This window comes from Rhynchophorus ferrugineus, unplaced genomic scaffold (genome assembly GCF_030347505.1).
Source record: "Rhynchophorus ferrugineus isolate W39M unplaced genomic scaffold, kcgeb_rfMv2 rfM4, whole genome shotgun sequence".
Classification (NCBI taxonomy): Eukaryota; Metazoa; Arthropoda; class Insecta; order Coleoptera; family Curculionidae; genus Rhynchophorus; species Rhynchophorus ferrugineus.
The window spans coordinates 30,415,374-30,435,758 of NW_027472583.1; the positions used below are offsets into that span (position 1 = coordinate 30,415,374).

Consider the following 20,385-nt stretch of genomic DNA (forward strand, 5'->3'; position numbering starts at 1 on the left):
TTTATTAAAATTCTATTTTTTAATTTCACCCTACACTATAGGCATATAATATATCTTTGTATACACACGTATGTGATTAGTCCCTTCTTACTCTGTTATTTTTACCTTATTATATTCTGTTATATGTTATTTTTAATTTATATTCATGTTGTGATCGTATAAATAAGAAAAAATATAAGTATTTTTCAATCCTGTTTTCTAATTTCCTCCTGTAGCAAATAAACTGCTTGGCGCTCCTTCGACTCTCTCTATTATGTGACTAGAAAACTGCAACATACTATGATATAAAAAAGTCAACCCAGATATGGAAAATAACAGTCAACAAGAGTAAATCAGTGCATATTGAATTCACCTACAACCGAACTGTTCATATACCAATAAATATGAATAATAATATTATCGCATACAGTAATAATACTAAGTACCTTGAGATGAATTTTGACACAAAATTTTGTTGAAAGGGGCATATCAGCAAGAAATGAAAAGAGCTCGAATTAGAATACAAGAAATGTTAGAAATGAAATGTTATTAGTTATATGGACGAAACTCTAAATTATCCATCCATTGCAGCTTATTATGTAGTGCGGTACAAGCAGATACTAAAACCGATATCGACCTATAATTCAGAAATGGGAATGTTTTGCGAGAGGTAATATCAATATTGTGATTGTATAAATAAGAAAAAATATAAGTATCTTTAATTCTATTTTTAATTCTCCCTTGTAGTAACTAAACCTGATTTGGGCGTCTTCAGGCGGCTCGGACGAAAACAACTTGGTTACAACTTTATACTTGGAACACCGCATTCTAAGTCTTTCTGTTTTGTGACATCTACACAAGGAACCAGCGGGTGGCAGCTCACCAGGCAACCAAGCGGTCCGATGATTTCTTTTCTTTTACCAAGTTGACCAGCTAGAACCAAATGGTCTTCTGCTGATTTCGCTTCGGATTCGGGGTATGACTGTTTTGCGGGCGACAGAAGACCCTGGTTTACGACTGGGATTGTCGTACTTTGTTTACTACCGGGGTTTGTGGATGGTTAGGGATTTAATCAAGTAACGCGCGGACTTTTTTGTATTGGAACACTTGTAGTAGTTCAAGTTGTCTCTCAGAGACATACCTGTACCATACCTGTGTTCCGTTGAGGCAGACTGGACGGACTAGCAGTTTATACAATGTCGCTTTCTGTGGGAGTGGAAATTTACTTTTTCTGCAGAGGAGTGGAAATAGTAGGCTGTACACGCCATTTCCTTTGCAAATGGCGTGCTGTATTTGGGCTGACCATTGAAATCTGCGGTCGAACTGGATACCGAGGTATGAAACTTTCTATTTATATCTCGAGCAACATTGCGTAATGTTAGGCTCCATCTGACGTTTCCAATTGGAGGTTTGACTGTTTTAACCATAACCTTCTTCAAAATATTTTGCAATTTGAGCACAACTTGTGTTGTTTACAGTCACTTGAACATTTTATCTCTGTGAAAACATGAAGTTAACTTGTGAACATTTTCGTGCGATGATTTTTACAATATTTGACGTGAATTTGCAAGATAAAGCCCTATCCCTGTCCATTGTAAAACGTTAGTATAAAGAATGTAATCGTTGCCGCAGTCATGAAGGTCGTCCAGAATCAGTTTTTGAAGAAAACCTTAATGCTGTGCGTGAAATGATATTGCATGATCATCATGTAACTATGAGATTCAGTCACCCTTGTGCGTTAGTATGACTAGCTTGAATAAGATATTGCATGAACATTTAGTTGTGAAAATAATTTCTCATATTGGATCTCGCATAATTTGATAAAAGTTCAAAAAGATGCTTGTGTCAATTGGTGTGAAGAAATGGCCAAGAAAAACCTGTGTAACAGGTCAATTGAAAAGTCCCCGGCCTCATACATAGATAGCCCTATTAGAATTAAATCAATATGTTTTTAGTTAGACCTAACCCTCAAAAGATGCGTGTATAAATTTGACAGCTGTCGGATCATTATTGAATAGTGAATTATAGCATTTTGTGAATTATAGCATTTTTTGTGAAGCAACTTTTGTTATTGTGAAAAAAATGGATAAAGATGATTTCGCGTATTGATGAAATATTGCTTTTTGAAGAGAAAAATTGCAGCTGAAGCAAAAACTTGGCTTGATGCCGAGTTTCCGGACACTGTCCCAGGAAAATCAATCATCAAGGATTGGTATGCTAAGTTTAGACATGGTGAAATGAGTACTGAAGACGATGAACGCAGTGGATGCCCAAAAGAGATTGTTACCGACGAAAACATTAAAAAAATCCACAAAATAATTTGGAATGACCGTAGATTGAAATTGAATGAAATAGCAGATACTCTAAAGATATCAACAGTGTAAAGTGGGTGCCGCGCGAGCTCACTTTTGATGTGAGCTCAACTCAACTTGATGATTCGGAGCAGTGTTTGAAGATGATCAAGCGTAATAAACCCGAGTTTTTGCGTCGATATATGACAGTGAATGAAATATGGCTTCATCACAGTCCGAAGTGGAATCGACAGTCATCCGAGTGGACTGCACACCATGAATCCGCTCCAAACTGTAGGAAAACGCAACAGTCCACTGGCAAAGTTATGGCGTCTGTGTTTTACGCATGGAATATTTAAAAAAAAAGAACCATCAACAGCGACTATTACATAGCGTTATTGGACCGTTTGAAAGACGAAATCGCCGAAAAACGGCTGCATTTGAAGAAAAAGAAAGTGCTGCTTCACCAAGACAATGCACCGTGTGCTGCAAAACAATGCAAATGAATTAAGCTTCGAATTGCTTCCTCATCCACCGTATTCTCCAGATCTGGCCCCCAGCGACTATTTCCTGTTCTCAGATCTCAAAAGAATGCTCGCTGGGAAGAAATTTTCGTCGAATGAAGAGGTGATCACCGAAACAGAGGCCTATTTTGAAATAAAGGACAAATCATACTACAAAAATGGCATCGAAAAGTTGGAGGGTCGCTCTAATCCGTATATCACCCTTAAAGGGAATTATGTTGAATAAAAAAATAATTCTGCCAAAAAAATGTGTTTTACTATGGTAGGCCGGGGACTTTTCAATTGACCTGTTATAACATCTACACAGGTGACGAATCTTGTATTTATGTGTATGAGCCCCAAACAAAACAATAATCCTCTCTATGGGTCTTCCAAAGGGAGCCAAATCAGATTAAACTGACAAGGCATTTAGGGGCAAATAATTAATTACCTGTTTCTTTGGAATAGCTGGGCAAATGTACCGTTAGCCAAAGGTAAAACAGTGATTTCTAATTGAAACGCATCCATTTGTTTGCCTGAAGTGTTTCATTAAAAACAAAAAAGCGACAACGAAATATCATTCTTCATCATGACAATAATAATTTCATGGTGAGTTCGAAATTAAATATATTTATGAAGTTATCCAAGATTTCACCATAAAGCATAAAATGAGATTACTAAATCACAGCAACGTAGAAGCAATGTAGTTATCGGATAACACGCAGGAAAGCAGAAGATTGAAGCGAACGAAACCACGTGAACTTGTATAGTGTATAAGTGTTTAATTTTAACTTTAGCTTAAGTAGTTTTATTTTAATTTGGGAAATACATATTAATGCATTTTTCTTGTACTCGTCTTGCTTATGTATTGATGCAAGTAGAACAAAACAGTAGCAATATATGATTTTGTAAATTAATATTGTATCAAACACATCTAATCTCTCACATATTTGCTGAAACAAGCACCTACTTGACGAACCAAAAGGTCGATTTATGGGTACATTCATTAATTAGAGTGTAAAAAGTGTTATGAAGAATGGTTCAATGGTGCATGCGTTGACCATAATGGAGAATACTTCGAAAAACAATAAAGCCATTTTCGTTAATAAATTACTGTCTATTCATTAGAAGGCTCAAAATATAAATAGAAATTCTCGTACAAAAGATCAAGACGATTACCTCCCTCTTTCCCTTTACCAGTTGCAGAACTATCATAACCTTAACCTCATTATCCTGTCCGATAAGTAAATACAAATGGCTATGGTATACTGATTTTTACCCAGCTATCTCCTTGTCAAGTCGAGAACTTTTTAAATTATCCTCGTACAATAATGCGTAACATTAAAACTGGTTTATATTATAAAAACAAATTGGTCTTTGTTCCCTTGTTAGTTAATATGTCACCAAATGTACATACATTTTGTTGTGTTTTTTTTTTCATTTTGGTATTTAAAATGTACTATCTAATTTTAATTATAATAAAGTTTAATGTTGTATATTGCCTTGGCCCAATTCAATCGAGATTAAATTTAATTCATTGTATACCGTTTAGAAAATACAGACTTATTGGTTTTTTATTAGCCTCCGTACTACCTGATAATAAGTTTCAATATAGTCAACAACTACTATTTCATTTAGAAATTCATAGGAAACATTGTTGTCCTCCATAAGAACGTTTTGCTGCCGTGGCACAACATAATTTTTCCTTCCATTTCTCCCTCGTTCTCCACCTAATTTCCAAGGCACGCAACGCATATCCTTTACCATCCAATTTTATAGTTTCGAGACGCCCGACATTTCCTCGACCCCTCCCGGAGCGAGATCATAAATTTGCTAGTTTTGCCTTCGTATTTGTAGATAACAACAAGGAAAGTGGGGGTTTTCCGAGGGGGGAATTGGAGGATTGTCGAAAAGTCTGACGTACGAGATAATCCGTCGTGCGGATTGTCCTTGACCCGCATCCAGAACCAATTTAGCCAGTTCCCATAAATGTTCCGGATAAAAATGGCGCAGTTCTTTTTCGAGGCCGGCCCAGCGGGAGAGGACTAACCGTTTTATTCGATACCATTCCCGTTCCAGCTTTTCCAGCCCGTTCGTTACCGATGACGGATCGACGTACACCACGTTAAGCCAATGGAATAAGATCGCGTATAGCTGGAACAATATGTCTGGGAAAATCTAGCGAGGAGTTATGGTCACATATTTCCGATAACATCGATAATTGTAAAATATAGTCCTTCTAATAAAACAAGCAGTACACATCATGGATGACGTCGAGTATACTGGCAGATTCAGTTTGTAAAAACGTAAAATTAGTTTTAAACTCCGAGCGGATTTTTCTATCTTATTTTACTAACGGTTCAATTCAATAGTCCCCGGTCTGACACATAGATGGCGCAACTAGAATTAAATCCATATGTTTTCAGTTAGCCCTAACCCTCAAAAGATGCGCATAAAAATTTGACATCTGTCGGATCATTAGTTGGTGAATTATAGCATTTTGAGTGAAGCAACTATTGTTATTGAGAAAAAAATGGATAAAAAGGAATTTCGCGTGTTGATAAAATATTGCTTTTTGAAGGAAAAAAAATACAGTTGAAGCCAAAACATGGCTTGATGCTTATTTCCGGACACTGCCCCAGGAGAATTAACCATTAAGGATTGGTATGCTATGTTTAAATATGGTGAAATGAGCACCAAAGATGATGAACGCAGTGCACGCCCAAAAGAGGTTGTTACCAACAAAAGCATTAAAAAAAATTCACCGTAAATTGAAATTAAATAACAATGGATGAAACATGGCTCCATAATTTTACTCCAAAGTCACCAATGCACCGTGTCACAAGTCAGTGAAAACAATGGCAAAAATCCATTAATTGGGCTTTGAATTGCTTCCTCATCTACCGTATTCTCCAGACCTGGCCCCCATCGACTATTTCCTGTTTTCAGATCTCAAAAAAATGCTTGCTGGGAAGAAATGTTCGTCGAATTAAGAGAAGTGATCGCCGAAACTGAGCCCTATTTTGAAGCAAAGGACAAATCGTACTATAATAATGGCATTGAAAAGTTAGAGAGTCGCTATAATCAGTGTATCTTGGCAAAAAAATGTATTTTACTATGGTAGGCCGGGGACTTTTCAATTGACCTGTTAATTAGTATTACCCTAGTCAAAAGGACACAGAACGATACCTGATGAGTAGAGAACATTTAACCGAATCTGTCTATAAAATTCGATTTGTGTGGTAACTGTTGTCATTCGTCCGCAAAATTATTAAAAATATTAATGATAACTACTGGTCTCTGTGGTCGAAATTTAGCCACAATATATTAAATTACTCATGTTTTTCTCATAATAGAGTAGAAAGACTAATTTAAAAATGATACGTTATTAAAATTTGTTTTCACAGTATATTCAATGTAAGATCAGAAATATATTTGATATATAACATTAATTAAAGTAATAGATGTATGTATATTAAAACATATTAAAATATATGCAAACTATATCAAGAACTCACACTCCTTTTTTGAATTGCATTTAATAAATCTAACTTCCATTAATATTTAATAATCGGTAAAGTATTAATAGATCTAGATTATTATGCCATTGAATATTAAAATAAAGTAATATAAGTAAGAATATTTTCAGAACTGTAGTAAAACAGAACTTCAAATATAAGTATACACGTAATAAGTATGGAATGAAGTAATACAGAAATGATGTAACACATATTTGTATTTTAAAACAGATAATGTATGAATAAAACAATTTTGAAATTTATATTTGTATTCCCATGTATATTAAAACAATAACGAACACAATTAGGTAACTTATTTTTTATAATTTAGAAATGCAAATTAAATGAATGTATTTACAATAATTAACTACTGATTTTCCAAAACCTAGGTCTATAAAGTAAATCTTATTGCGTTAATCATTAGACACCCTAATATTTATCGATGCTTTAAATGTTTACAAATGTACTATTTGTAATTCATAATTTCTTCTACTTCTCCTATGTGTTCCATCTATGCAAATTATGTAGTTAGTTTTATTTTAATTCCTACATATTTTCATTATTTCATTTATTTATTTATAAAGTCTTTATCTTTTATCTATATTTCTCACCTAAAATATATATTACAAAAACAATAAATATACCACGCTGATTAAAAGATTAATTTCTTTACCTCTGTTTTTATATACAATTACATTGTTCTTAGTTTATTTATTTCATTCTTCGATCTTGCCCTTGCAGATAGCTCATCTTTAATTAGTCTTCCATGGTTTTGATTTATCTATTGCTTTCTACTTTGTCTTATGTTTCAATAAAAATTAAAATTCTATTAATTTCTATGAAAAATTAAATTAAATTCTATTAATTAAAATTAAAATTCCCAATTAAAATTCTATGAAACTCTTTTATAACTGTTAATATTCTTTGCAATATTTATTTGAACTCTTGATGCACAAATTAACGTATTTATTACCTGCAATATTCGGTTAGTGCTTGTTTAAGAAATGCATTTACTAATGAAACCTGAACTTAGTCAGAAATCATTACCACTAAAATTTACAAGAAAATCTTAACAACCTTTAGAATTACTTTTAATACTATGTCTCCAGAATTATATCAATTAGTAAGAGTCCTTAAGCAAGAACTTTTTATTTCTTCGCCAGACCTCAAATCAAATCAATATTGTGAAAATCTAAATATCTTGTAAGTAAATAAAACAGGCGATTCTTTTTATTCTTGAATTTTGTTCATCCATGTTGGGATGAAGTTTTCAAATATGTCGGATTTGTCTTTTACAGCCGTATATATATTCCGATAAAGCCAGCATATTAATTTTTTTTTCTGCAAACAATCTAATATATAATTTTACGTGAGCATACTATTCTTAATCGGTTTTTATCCAAACAACCTGCCATAACTCTTTAATAATTCCAACAATATGGAAATAACACAAAACACTGCTTAAAATTAAAATAACTTCGTTTAATAATGTTTTCACTACTTTCATTGACTTTCTGTTTTAACATTCTTTCAAATGTAAGAAAAAAATACACTTAATTTTAACGAACACTATCCTTTATTTTATTTGATAAACATTTTATATTAATAATTAATAATTATTTTATATTAAAAAACCTTTGACCCCGATGAGATTTGATCCTAGTACATTATGGTCGGCGAGCTAATCTGTCAGCCCGCACGTCTACCCGTTGGGTTTGTTAACATGTTTTGTATCACTAGTCAGACGGCTATTCCTGGTTGCTTGGTTTGGGCGTTTTTCGTTTTAATTGAATATATTTATTTGTAGTTCGTGTTATACAAAAATATTAGCTCTAAGTTTTAATCGTTCGAAATTTCCACCTCCAGGTTTACGTTTTCTTAAAAAAAGCAGGCAAAATTTCGCAAATCCAATTAATATATAGATAACAGAATATAAAGCGGCCAAACTTGTGCGCTTATTTTGTCAATATTTTGGAATTAAAATGCCAAACCCAATAAAGTAGTCAGACACAGGAACTGATTGCGCCTCTAATCAGTCACATGAAACAGGAACGAAATAATGGGGACCCATTTTGCCAGTAAAATGAGTTAGAGAGGTAAATATTGATACTATTAAATATTAAGTTGCCCTAGTTTTATTGAAAATATTTTTCGCCGTGTTGCAGCTGCATTTAATCTTAATAATCATTAAGAGCGGATATAAAGACTAGAGAAGAGAGTTAAGGTCACCTTGATATTAACGCTATTCGAGATCAAATTTATGAAACGTATAAAAACTGTGAGTAGTTCTTTTAATATCAACATAACGCAATTACTTTAGATAAAACTGTTACTCTAAAAAGCATCTATAGAAACCGTAGGCATATATCTTTGACCGATGTAAGTCGTCCCTTCATACACTGTTAGGAAACATTGAATAAATGGTATAAAAACAACTCATGAAGAGGTCTAGTGGAACATTAAGACATTGCTTTTGAAGGAGTACCATTTTTAAAAGCATGGTTTGGTCTGGCTTTATTTCTAGAGCTAAGTTAGTGTTGGTTACTCGGTAAATATATGTTAAATGTTTGTATTGCCGGCTTAGTGGCGCAGTTGTAAAGGCGATAGGACGGTTCTCCTACTGTTGCGAGAGCCGCGGGTTCGAATCCTGCTGGGGCATGGTCGTAAATTTATGTTTATGATTGTTTAAAATTTGTGATTGTCCAAGGCAAGACTATAAAATCCGACACGGAAAATGATCCCAGTCACGCCAGTAACCAGACTTAATGCTGAGGACGGTGGTTCGGAGCCCATGTTAAACTGTAGGTCCAGTCCACATAAACCCATAGTTGGTAAAAGGAGACTTTAAAAAAAATATATAAAAAAACTGTATTTTATGTAATTTACTTTTTTAGAAACAAGGCTGAAGAATATACACTGTAGAAAGATGAATTGTCTACAATAATACCTTCAGTTTGGATAAACTCCATCAGATAGAGAGAAGAAGAAATTGACAAATGGTGGAATTGTGAACAACAAGGGTTCCATAAATTAGAAATTAACAATTTGGTAATTAACTTGAACAGTGATTCTAATAATGAAATTGACAGTGACTAAATAATTTTTTGTTATTGTGGGCTGATGGCTCACTGCTGACAATTACCAACACCTAGTGATAAGAGAAATAACAAAATATGAGTATATAATTAATATAGGATAACTGTAGAAAATCATATTGTAGAGTCTACAAGATTTGTATGCATGGATATGTGTATGTTCAGAAGATACATGAGCATTGGGTTCGAATTTATGAGGAGGAAATTAATACTAACTCTTTTGCAGATATCGCAAAAACATTAGAGATAATTTAATAACTAAATCTAATTATAGGAAGAAAATGTACAGACACAGAAACATAAGAAACTAAAGAGGAATTCGCTCATGTACATATCAAAATGATTTAAAAAGGAAACACTGGAATTAAGGAAACTAACTAAACGTAAATAGGTAAATTTGATCTCTAATGAAAATAAAATACATTACTTGTATATGCAATTGTTAATTAGGTGGATTAGGCCTCCTGGGGATACCACTATATAAAATTGGCATAGAACTCTACATCATAGATGGCGTGGAATGTAAATGGAGTTCAATGTAAATATAAAAAACAACTCTAACCTATAAACTATTGTGGCTGTTTAATTAACTGTAGTATATCTCCTTCAATAATATATGCATTAGATATACTACGAGGGTCACTATTTATATTTCGGAAATAGGAAAAACGCAAATAGTTAAGCTGCGAATATATTTTTATTGTTTTTCAAAGTACTCCCCACGATGATCGATATATTTTTGCATACGCCTAAACCAATTTCCAAAGCATTTATTCCATTTCGAATGAGGTATCTTCAAAATATGATTTTTGAACGTTTCAATAGCTTCTTCAGGCGATGAAAATCGTTAACCACGTAGTTTATTCTTCACGGATGGGAACAAAAAGAAGTCATTGGATGCCAAATCAGGGCTGTACGGCGGATGACCCATCAATTAGATGTTTTGAGTGATCAAATAGTCTTTTGTTTGAGCCGATGTGTGAGAGCTCATTGTCATGACTAAGAACAATGCGGCGTCTCTTGTTTGTTTTCCTTATTTCACCGAAGACTTCTGGCAAACAAATGGTTGTGCACCAATTAGAATTTACTGTTCTACGACCCTTTAGAGGCACTGTTGCAATATGACCAGTTTTCCCGAAGAAACAGTCCACCATTTTGCCGCGCTGTGATAATCCACGTCGAAAATCGTAAAAAATTATCGCACGAGAATGTTCAGGATTCAATTGCATTTTTTGCCGAGACGAAATTTGCAACTAAATATAAAATAAACAAATAGCGCCCGTGCGACAAAATATTCTGAGTAGGTATATCGTTAAAAATGTCAAACTTTACGATGGAACCATCAGATCACAACTCACATGACAACAGTGTTGTCAATTCCCGAAATATAAATACCGACCTTCATATAATGTTAAAATAAACTGTATATTATAACGTTATTTTAGTTTCATTATTTTAGTTACATTAGTATTTTATTATATTATAACGTTGCATTATAAATCTTGATGACATACATTAGTTATTTTGTTGGAAGGACTATATGTTACATGGTTTCCATTTAATTATTAAAACTCTATTTATATCCTTCAAGAAACTCCCCATTTAATGCAAAACGTGTTTTAAGGGTTTTTGATATCTTTAAACTACTTTTTACAGGCCTTTTTCAATGTTTACATGTTTGACATATTCTCTTTTATGGTCCCGATCAACTCAAAATTCATCCCACATAATATTAATTTTGGAAACAAAATCAAAATATTAGACTTGTTCCGTTTTTAATATCAAATTTCCTTAGCATTAGCGGTGACTTAACTGAATTTCAAATAATATTTTTAAGTAATTGAGTCAAAAAACTTCGAACTCGATTGAAAAATATGTATAGCTTGTACATTTCAAAAAGGAAATTGAGAAGGTGAGAGAACTTATTCGAGGAAATTGTTGATTCAGGAACATTAATCTCAAATAATGAATGGGTTATGATTTAATAACCGGATGAGTGTTGCAAAATCTATTAAAAGTGGGATAGCCGCCTCTGAACTGAAATATTACATACCTATTTTAGTGTTTCCGGTAATACATAAGGTATTTTTGAAAACTTCTTTAAAAAAGATTAAAACAAATTATATAGATATCATTAAAACAGCATGCAAAATATTTTCGAATATAAATAAAATTTCCATACATGGAAATTATCATCATGGCTACCTTTGTTGGTGATAGTTACGTAATAAGATATTTAATCTGGGATGGACCAGGACGTAAAACTCTGTTGGAAGGACCACATTATAAAGAAAAGAAAGGAACTACACTCGAAATATAAGAAATATACTGCTAATTGGAAGAAAATTATTAACATTTTTACAATAATAATTCGTACATAACAAGTTGCGGTTTAGGGGATATAACATATACATGTTTCAAAACAAAGTCGTAAGAGGCAACGTGGATACACCTAGATACTATAGGAATTGATTACTTACATCGAGTCCTTCACATACCGATTGTTCAAGAAATCAAGAGAATCGGAAAGAGATATCAGGAGAGACCTATAATTCTGAAGTTAATACTGAAATATTGTAACTCATGGATAACACTTTAGCTGTATCTGCAATACCTTGGAGCAGTACTTAAGATGATCAAACCATTTGATTTTGTAGTGTAACAAAAGGAGACCCTAAGTAAGAACCTAGACATAGACAAAGTTTTTAAACTACTGTAAAAATAATTTGTAACGACTAGTAACGATTTATTGTTACGAAGAACCATCAGGTTGATTGATAAAGCTTAACATTTACATATAATTACTTACATTTTCGAAACTATCCTTATTTCTGACATGTTGAGCGATAAATTTCGAGTCCGCTATCGTCTTCTCCATGTCCCGACCTTCCATCTTTTCAAAACCTGGGCTGATGTCGCTAGGCACGTCGAAAGTACCGGTACGACAACTGGCCGGACTATAAAGTTCTTCGTCGCCGCCAGCGAGAGGCAGCGGAAATGGAGGCTCGCCAAAACACGAGTCCAGACCAGGTGGTGGCATATCGAACCTTGAAGGTGGAAGACCTAAAAGTATATTGATTTTATTACCATTAATATAATTTAGTTGTTAATATAAGTTCTTCTAAATGAGTTTTTGTTTATATTTGGTTGTTATAACGAGACAACTTACTATAGATAAAGAAGTTTAAGGATAAAGAAGAAACAGGCTTTTCAATAAATGCCTAGATTATATACTAACAAGAGAAATAAGTACAAATATAGCTAACTAATATTAGTATAAAAGAATTTACAATAATAAAGGACTAAAACAACATAATATAAACATAAACATAATATTAGAATAAATAATAAGAATGATAAATATAAATATAGATTGCTAGTAATAGATTGATTATATAGATATAAAATATCAGAGATCAATCGTAAATATATAATATTAAAAGGGTAAATGCCTACAGGTAAAATATAACACTAGGATTAATTTGATTGGATGAAACGAAACATAAGTTACAGATGGGAGTAGGAGAAAGGAATGATGAATTAAGCGAAAAAATCAAAGAATTTACAATATATAAAGGAATAAAACACGCTTCTCAATATATTTATAGAATATAAGGGTAAAGATAAATAGAAATACAGTAAGCTCAATAGATCGACAACAGTAATAACTGAGACTGAAAATCAACAAGAAGAAGAGAAATAGAAACTTTTATCAACATAAAATATATTAAAAATCTCAAAAAGGGCTAGATACAATACATTAGTATGACTAATGATGTGGTATGGTAGAAAGATAGATGCCAGTGGCAAAACTATATTAGGATAAATTAACGATACTAAGGATGAAGGAAAAAACTAAATTAGAGCGATTATACAATAAAAATGAATTATTAAATATAGAAAGAGTATCAAAAGAAAGAGATAATACTAAAACAATAAAATTGAGAGTAACGTAACTAGGACATGAAATTGAAAAAATATATATATTGATTAGCGGTCTATATTGGTATATATAAATGCGAAACATAACGAAATTAACGAAATAACAGTTCCCCATGATAGAAGAACTAATGATGGAATAACATTTACGACATTCATTTGTGGCGACCGCCACGACACTTTAGGCCACCACGAATTCATTAACAAGTACAAAGGTTGGCAACGCCGGTGGATTGGCTCGCTATCTTTTCTTTTCTCCACCCCTTTGTAATAGTACCACTTCCACAGCGCTACCGTACTTCCTCTACCTAACCTAATATCTTTTCAATTCTCCCGTCGACCATATGTATCATTTAACATTGAAATAAACAGTATTTCTTCAACCAGTGTTTTCAGTTCTCGTGCAAATTCCTTCCAAAAATAGTAGTGAGTGTTCTGACAAATAATCGCAGCGGCAGCCACACATTTCGACCGACTGACCGACCCGACGAACATTCCTACAATTGGTGACCCCGACGTGATCAAAGTGCCTAACAGGTAAATCAGTTCAACATAAGCCACTCGACAGGTGCTTGACACGTGCATGGAAGGATAGCACGAGGAACGGAACCCATCAACATCACATGGTCGACGACATCCCACGAGACTAGCCTGATGGACGAAAACCACAGAAGCCCATCATGTATACCATCAACACATGAACACCCTCGCATCACGAAACGGGACACGTAACACACTTATAGGTACCCTCAAACAAAGCTAAACGCCCCAAGACGAACGACGTCCTGCTACAACTGCGATAGCAACTGATCCCGTAAAATTCCACTAGGAGGGGGTTATGTGGCGACTGCCACGACCCTTTAGGCCACCGCGAATTCATCAACAAGTACAAAGGTTGGCAACGCCGGTGGATTGGTACCATGCAGTTCCAGGCTATAAAAGACCATCACGACGACGTCTCGCTCTCTTTTCTTTTCTCCATCCCCTTGTAATAGTACCACTTCCACAGCGCTACCGTACTTCCTATACCTAAGCTAATATCCTTTCAATTCTCCCGTCGACCACATCTATCATTTAACATTGAAATAAACAGTATTTCTTCAACCAGTGTTTTCAGTTCTCGTGCAAATTGCTTCCAAAAATAGTAGCAAAGTAGCAAAGTTCCAAAAAAGCAAAAGTGGTGATTTCGATATCATTTACAAGGAACGGCCTGGAGGATCAAAGAATGCCGTTCTTAGTCTAACTGGATGTAAACCTAGCTCAAATTATCAAAGAATGCTTACTACTCTACTTACTTATAATTATGGATATCATATCTAAGTTTCCGTTTTTGGTTTTGGTTTGTATTACAAATTTTGTGTACAAAAACATTGCTCAAAGTCTCGAATAGCTTCAGGAAGCTTGGTAGTTGATGAATAACCTTCATAACATTCATAGAGAGTAAAATACCACACAAAACCTTTCAATGTTGCCGTTTATTTGCTTGTGAGACGAAAAAAAGTTTTTTGTGGTATGTTCTCAGTGATCACGAAAATTAATAACAGCTAAATTGAAAAGTCCTCGGCCTGACACATAGATGGCGCTACTAGAATTAAATTCATATGTTTTTAGTTATCCCTAACCCTTAAAACGATGCGTGTATAAATTTGACAGCTGTTGGATCATTAGTTTGTGAATTATAGCATTTTGAGTCAAGCAACCTTTGTTATTATGAAAAAATGGATGAAAAGGAATTTCGCGTGTTGGGAAAAAATACAGTTAAAGGAAAAACTTGGCTTTATGCCGAGTTTCCGGACACTGCTCCAGGAAAATCAACCATCAAGGATGATTATGAATGACCGTAAATTGAAATTGAAGAAAATAGCAGACACTCTAAGGATGTCAACTGAACGAGGACATCATATTATTCACGAATATTTAGGTATGAGAAAGCTCTGAGCAAAGTGGGTGCCGCACGACCTCACTTTTGACCAAAAACAACGACGAGTTGATGATTCGGAGCAGTGTTTGAAGATGATCAAACGTAATAAACCCGAGTTTTTGCGTCGATATGTGACAATGGATGAAACATGGCTCCAAAATTTTACTCCGAAGTCACCAATGCACCGTGTCACAAGTCAGTAAAAACGATGGCAAAAATCCATGAATTTGGCCTCGAATTGCTTCCTCATCTACCGTATTCTCCAGATCTGGCCTCCATCACTATTTCCCATTTTCAGATCTCAAAAGAATGCTTGCTGGGAAGAAATTTTCGTCGAATTAAGAGGTGATCGCCGAAACTGAGGCATATTTTGAATCAAAGAACAAATCGTACTACAAAAATGGTATCGAAAAGTTGGAGGGTTGTTAGATTCAGTGTATCACCCTTGAAGGGAATTATGTTGAAAAAAAAAAATATTGCCAAAAAATGTGTTTTACTATGGTAGGCCGTGGATTTTTCAATTGACCTGTTATACTACGACAAATCCAAGCTCAAAAGTCATGGGTGAGTTTCAGAGAATCATCCATATTGACACCGAACTAAAAAATTCATAACCATAAAATCTTTCTGTGTATATGGTGGGATCATCAAGATGCAATATATTACGAATTGCTAAAACCGAATTAAATTGTTATTACAGATGTCTATCGATGAAAATTGAAAAAATTAAACGACGTATTGCTGTAAAAAATTTCAATAATGATAAGTAACAGTTATAAAATCATCTTCTTGTATGACAACGCTTGGCCGTACTTTGTTGATTTTTTCAAATTGATGTCAATTGTTGCTAGCAAACGGTTTCGAAATGCTGAAGAAGTGCAAAAATGGATCGATGATTGGACAGCTGCTACACCACTACCTTTTTTTCGACACGATATTGTCAGGTTGCTATAAACATGGGAAAAAGTTCTAGAAACTGATGCCTCTTTAAAGTGAAAATGATTAGCGAACATGCAGTTACCTAATAATAACAAAGAAACGTTTGGATAAAATATAGCAGAAATTGTCGGCGATATTTAGTTACAGTAGGAAGCAGCGGTGGGAAATAAGTGACGTTGGTAGGCTCCAAAGGATTTAGAAAATATTTTTGGAAACAGCGGTATTTATTATTTGATAATAAATCGTCATTAATTTTTGTTTCATGTTCGGTATCTATATATTGTTTCACTCACAATATGGTGATATTATGCAATTTCAATCACCAATCATCGAAACAAGAATGTACATACCAGGAAATGTAGTGTTTCGAATGCCTTATCACATACAATCATCATAAATATCATCCATTTTAGGTAGACAGAACCTAGTTCGCTTGATCACTGCTTGACTAGACTAATTTTCGGAGATGATGCTGCACGCCCGAAATTATGAACTGGAATTATGGAAATTAAACGGTTTCAACAAAGTCGTCAAGAAGAAAACTATATTCATCATTTAGGATGTTTGCACTCGAAAAATAGTGTCTATTTGTAGATATTTAATAATCTATTCAATAAACTATCTATACCGATAATGTTTTAATATCTTTATTAGAAACGCCTAGTACAATCTTAATTTACAGTTAATTTATTACTCCTTTTCTTATGTACTTGGATTAATTCGCAAGCAAGATGTTTCTCAATTATAAAATTATCATAACTTATAGCTATAGTTTATACTAAAGTTATACACTTATGGTTTTGTTCGGTTCAACATCTTTCGCGCTGTCCAGCAGTTGTATTGCTTCCATGTTAGTATGATTTAGTAATCTTCTTTCGTGTTTCAAGGTGAAATCTTGGATAACTTTGCAAATCCATTTGATTTCCAGGTCACCGTGCAGTTCTTCGTTGGTTACGTAGCGATAGGTATTGGTAATCAATCGAAGAACTTTGTTTTGACAGCGTTGTATGACTAGTTGATTTGAATATGTAGTGCAACCCCATATTTGCACCCCATAGGTCCAAATTGGCTTTATAATTGTATTATAGACCAATCTCTTTGATTTTAGATCAAGTTGAGAGTATCTTCCGACTAACCAGTATAGTTGTTTTATTTTGGTTCTAATGTATTTTAATCTACCGTCAAGATCAATTCCAAGGTATTTAGCTAATTCTGCTTGAGGAGTCGGGCATCCATTCAGTGATATAATTAAGTTTTTATTATTTCACCGCAACGCAAAATTAACGTGGACAGATTTGGAGCTATTAAGTTGAATTTTCAATCTTTCGTCCCTATATGGACTACTGTTATTTTATGTAGAAAAATATCAAAACCATTGAATTTGACAGTTAGATTAAATGGTTGTTTAATAACTGATTGTTTTAATATTTATGATAATACATGAGATGATTATAATTACTGATTAAGATTACTCACCTAAGTCAAAGCTTTCAAAACTTGTCTTGTCGTACATCTTGAATTTTTCCGTCATTGGCATCTGGATGACGTCGGTCAACATGGAGTCGACCTTGTCATCGTCATTGTCTTTTTTCGGTCGTTTGATGAACAAATAGGGCGGCAGAGTTTCGATGAACACCGTTCTCACCCAGGGCGACAGTTTATGGGTGACTGGTGATCTAAAATTGACGTTAAGCACAGCGATGGTCACCACCACAGACAACGTGCACAATAGCATGGTGAACAATAGATATTTCCCCAACAACGGCACCGTGATGCTGGTAGGTGGGATGATCTCCACCAGCAACAAAAAGAACACAGTCAGCGACAGTAAGATAGAGATACTGAGCGACACCTTCTCGCCACTGTCACTGGGCAAGTAGAACACCAAGATGGAGAGAAAGGAGATGCCCACGCAGGGAATGATGAGATTGACGGTGTAGAAGAGAGTCTTCCGTCGCAGGGTGATGTTGAAGATGATGTCCGGGTAGGGTTCTTCGCAGCAGGAGTAGTATTTCTCATTGCGTACTGCCGGTACTTTCATTATGTCCCATTCTACGGATATGTAGTAGTCCTGGAGGTCAATACCCACATCTATGTTGTTGCTGTTTTCTCCTTGTTTAAGATGGCGTAAATCAATCTACAATAAAAAATAAGATATATAATATTATCTGAAATATCGGCAAATATCATCGCAAATTATTCTTAAATTTACAAAGTTACATATGTCTAGTTCAATAAAACTATACTCTAGTTTGTTGGAAAGGTAATAAAGTATTTAAAACTAACAAGGCATCATTGGTCTCAGTCAAATATTTGAAAATGGGAATTATTAATTCTGTTTGAAAAGGAGGATCATTGTGGTGTGGAGAGTGCTTAAATCAACACCAATGTGAGAAATGGTTTACTCATTTGCTTTCCGGAAATTTCCATATTCATAACAAACTTGTTTTTACTATGGCCGACCAATAGGTATTAGATATTTTATTGGCACTACATATCGTGATATTGCTACGAAACTAAACGAACCTGTCGAAGCTTTCGTCATTAGGATAATGCTAAACTACACATCTTTTTAGTTATTTTATAGTCAAAAACTAAGAGATATTGGCTGAGAAGTTTTCCGGCATCCCCTGTATGGACCGGACGTTGCTTCGACAGACTGATTTGTTCCTTTTGTGAAAACTACTAGGTTTAGTTTTACGGTTAGATATTTCAGAGAAGTTTTACTGTTCTGGTGTTATCAAAAAAGTGGCAAAAATTCATGGATCAAAATGCGAAATAATAATTTGTGAGTATTTTAAATTTATATAATTATATTCGCTTTAAAAAGTAATTATTTCTTTCCTAACTATTATGAAGCGTGTGAAAAATAAAATCATCTTTGTTACATTGTATTTTGTTGAAATTAACATAATTTATATCAACAAATCTTTTCTTGATGAAAATGATACAACACCAGGTATAATTGGAAAAGCTTTCAAAAGTATAAAATCTACCTATTCCCTTGAAGATCAATATACATAGAGTAGTTAGAATAAGATAAATATGAACATTTTTATACAAAATATATATTACAAAATATAAATTTTACATGCAATCATAAAAGGATAAACTAAGGGTGGATATTTGAAAATAAATGAATATCCTAATATGTTGTTACGAATGTTTTATATTTTAGTATTTCCCGATATGTTCGAGGTATTGATTCAATTAATTTTCCTATGAAATATTTAAAAATTTTCGGTTCAAGCTTACAATAAATGGAGAAGTGATAAATTTATTAGCTTCATTTGGCCAAATTGAACGTTCCAGTTGTTTCCAGAGATTTGTATTTAAATTTAGATTATATTATGGTCAGTCAATACAAGAATATTATTCTGTATCAAAATTATCTTAATATAAACCAGAGGCAAGTTGAATATAGAGTATCACTACTTTTTTAAAATTAATCTATGGTTAGAGAGGTACCTTATAATGTTACCACCGTGTGCAAAATATTGAATTGCTTGTCATGTGATCCCATACTCGAACTCGAACATACTTTCATTTATAATCAAAAAGTAAAAACGATATCTTTTTTAGTCAGATTTCAATATATAAGTCGTATAAAAGCCTTATTTGGAATAATAAACATTAATAATTCGTTGTTATAACTCTCATATCGTATGAGTGTTAAACGTTTCTTCTATATCAATAGAAATAGTAGTAAGACATTTTGTTCAATTTAGATGTTTCTCCATGACATTATTCTTTATTTTTATCATTATTTATCTTTTAGTGAAGAAGTAGTTGAAGAATAAAATTGTTCTTTTCTTTTATAAACGTTGGTTGAAACGATCTTGAGTTTGGATTTTGTAATGATTCGACTTGTTATTAACGACTTGAATATACTAGATTGTTCAATAAGTTCGTGACGCACTATCTGTTTGTCAGCAAATAAACTAAAAATTTGAAAAAACAGAGATTTCGGTTCCAAATTGAATTTTATTCAAAAATGGGTCATAATAGGGAATAAGTGTTAGTGTTAATTTTCTTAAGCGGCCCATAGACGCTCAATATTATCGCGCAATATTTGGTTTCGTGCAATAGTTTATAAAATAGTTTTGTAAAAGTGACCGTGTGTAGACGAGATTAAAAACTAGCGCAATATTTAGTGTGATTTTTAAAATCTCGAAAATATATTGCACAAACGTGGAAATA

General features: G+C 33.6%; 1 protein-coding gene across 1 annotated transcript in view; it reads right to left on the minus strand.

The window, feature by feature from the left end:
- The window catches only part of nAChRalpha1 (nicotinic Acetylcholine Receptor alpha1), a 33,857-nt gene that overhangs the window by 1,760 nt on the left and 11,712 nt on the right, over nt 1–20,385 (minus strand). Inside the window, exons 6-7 of the mRNA XM_076402218.1 lie at nt 17,662–18,322; nt 12,196–12,449 (exon numbers count right to left, since the gene is read on the minus strand). Coding sequence (XP_076258333.1) covers nt 12,196–12,449; nt 17,662–18,322 — 915 coding nt within the window. The remainder of the gene's footprint in view (nt 1–12,195; nt 12,450–17,661; nt 18,323–20,385) is intronic.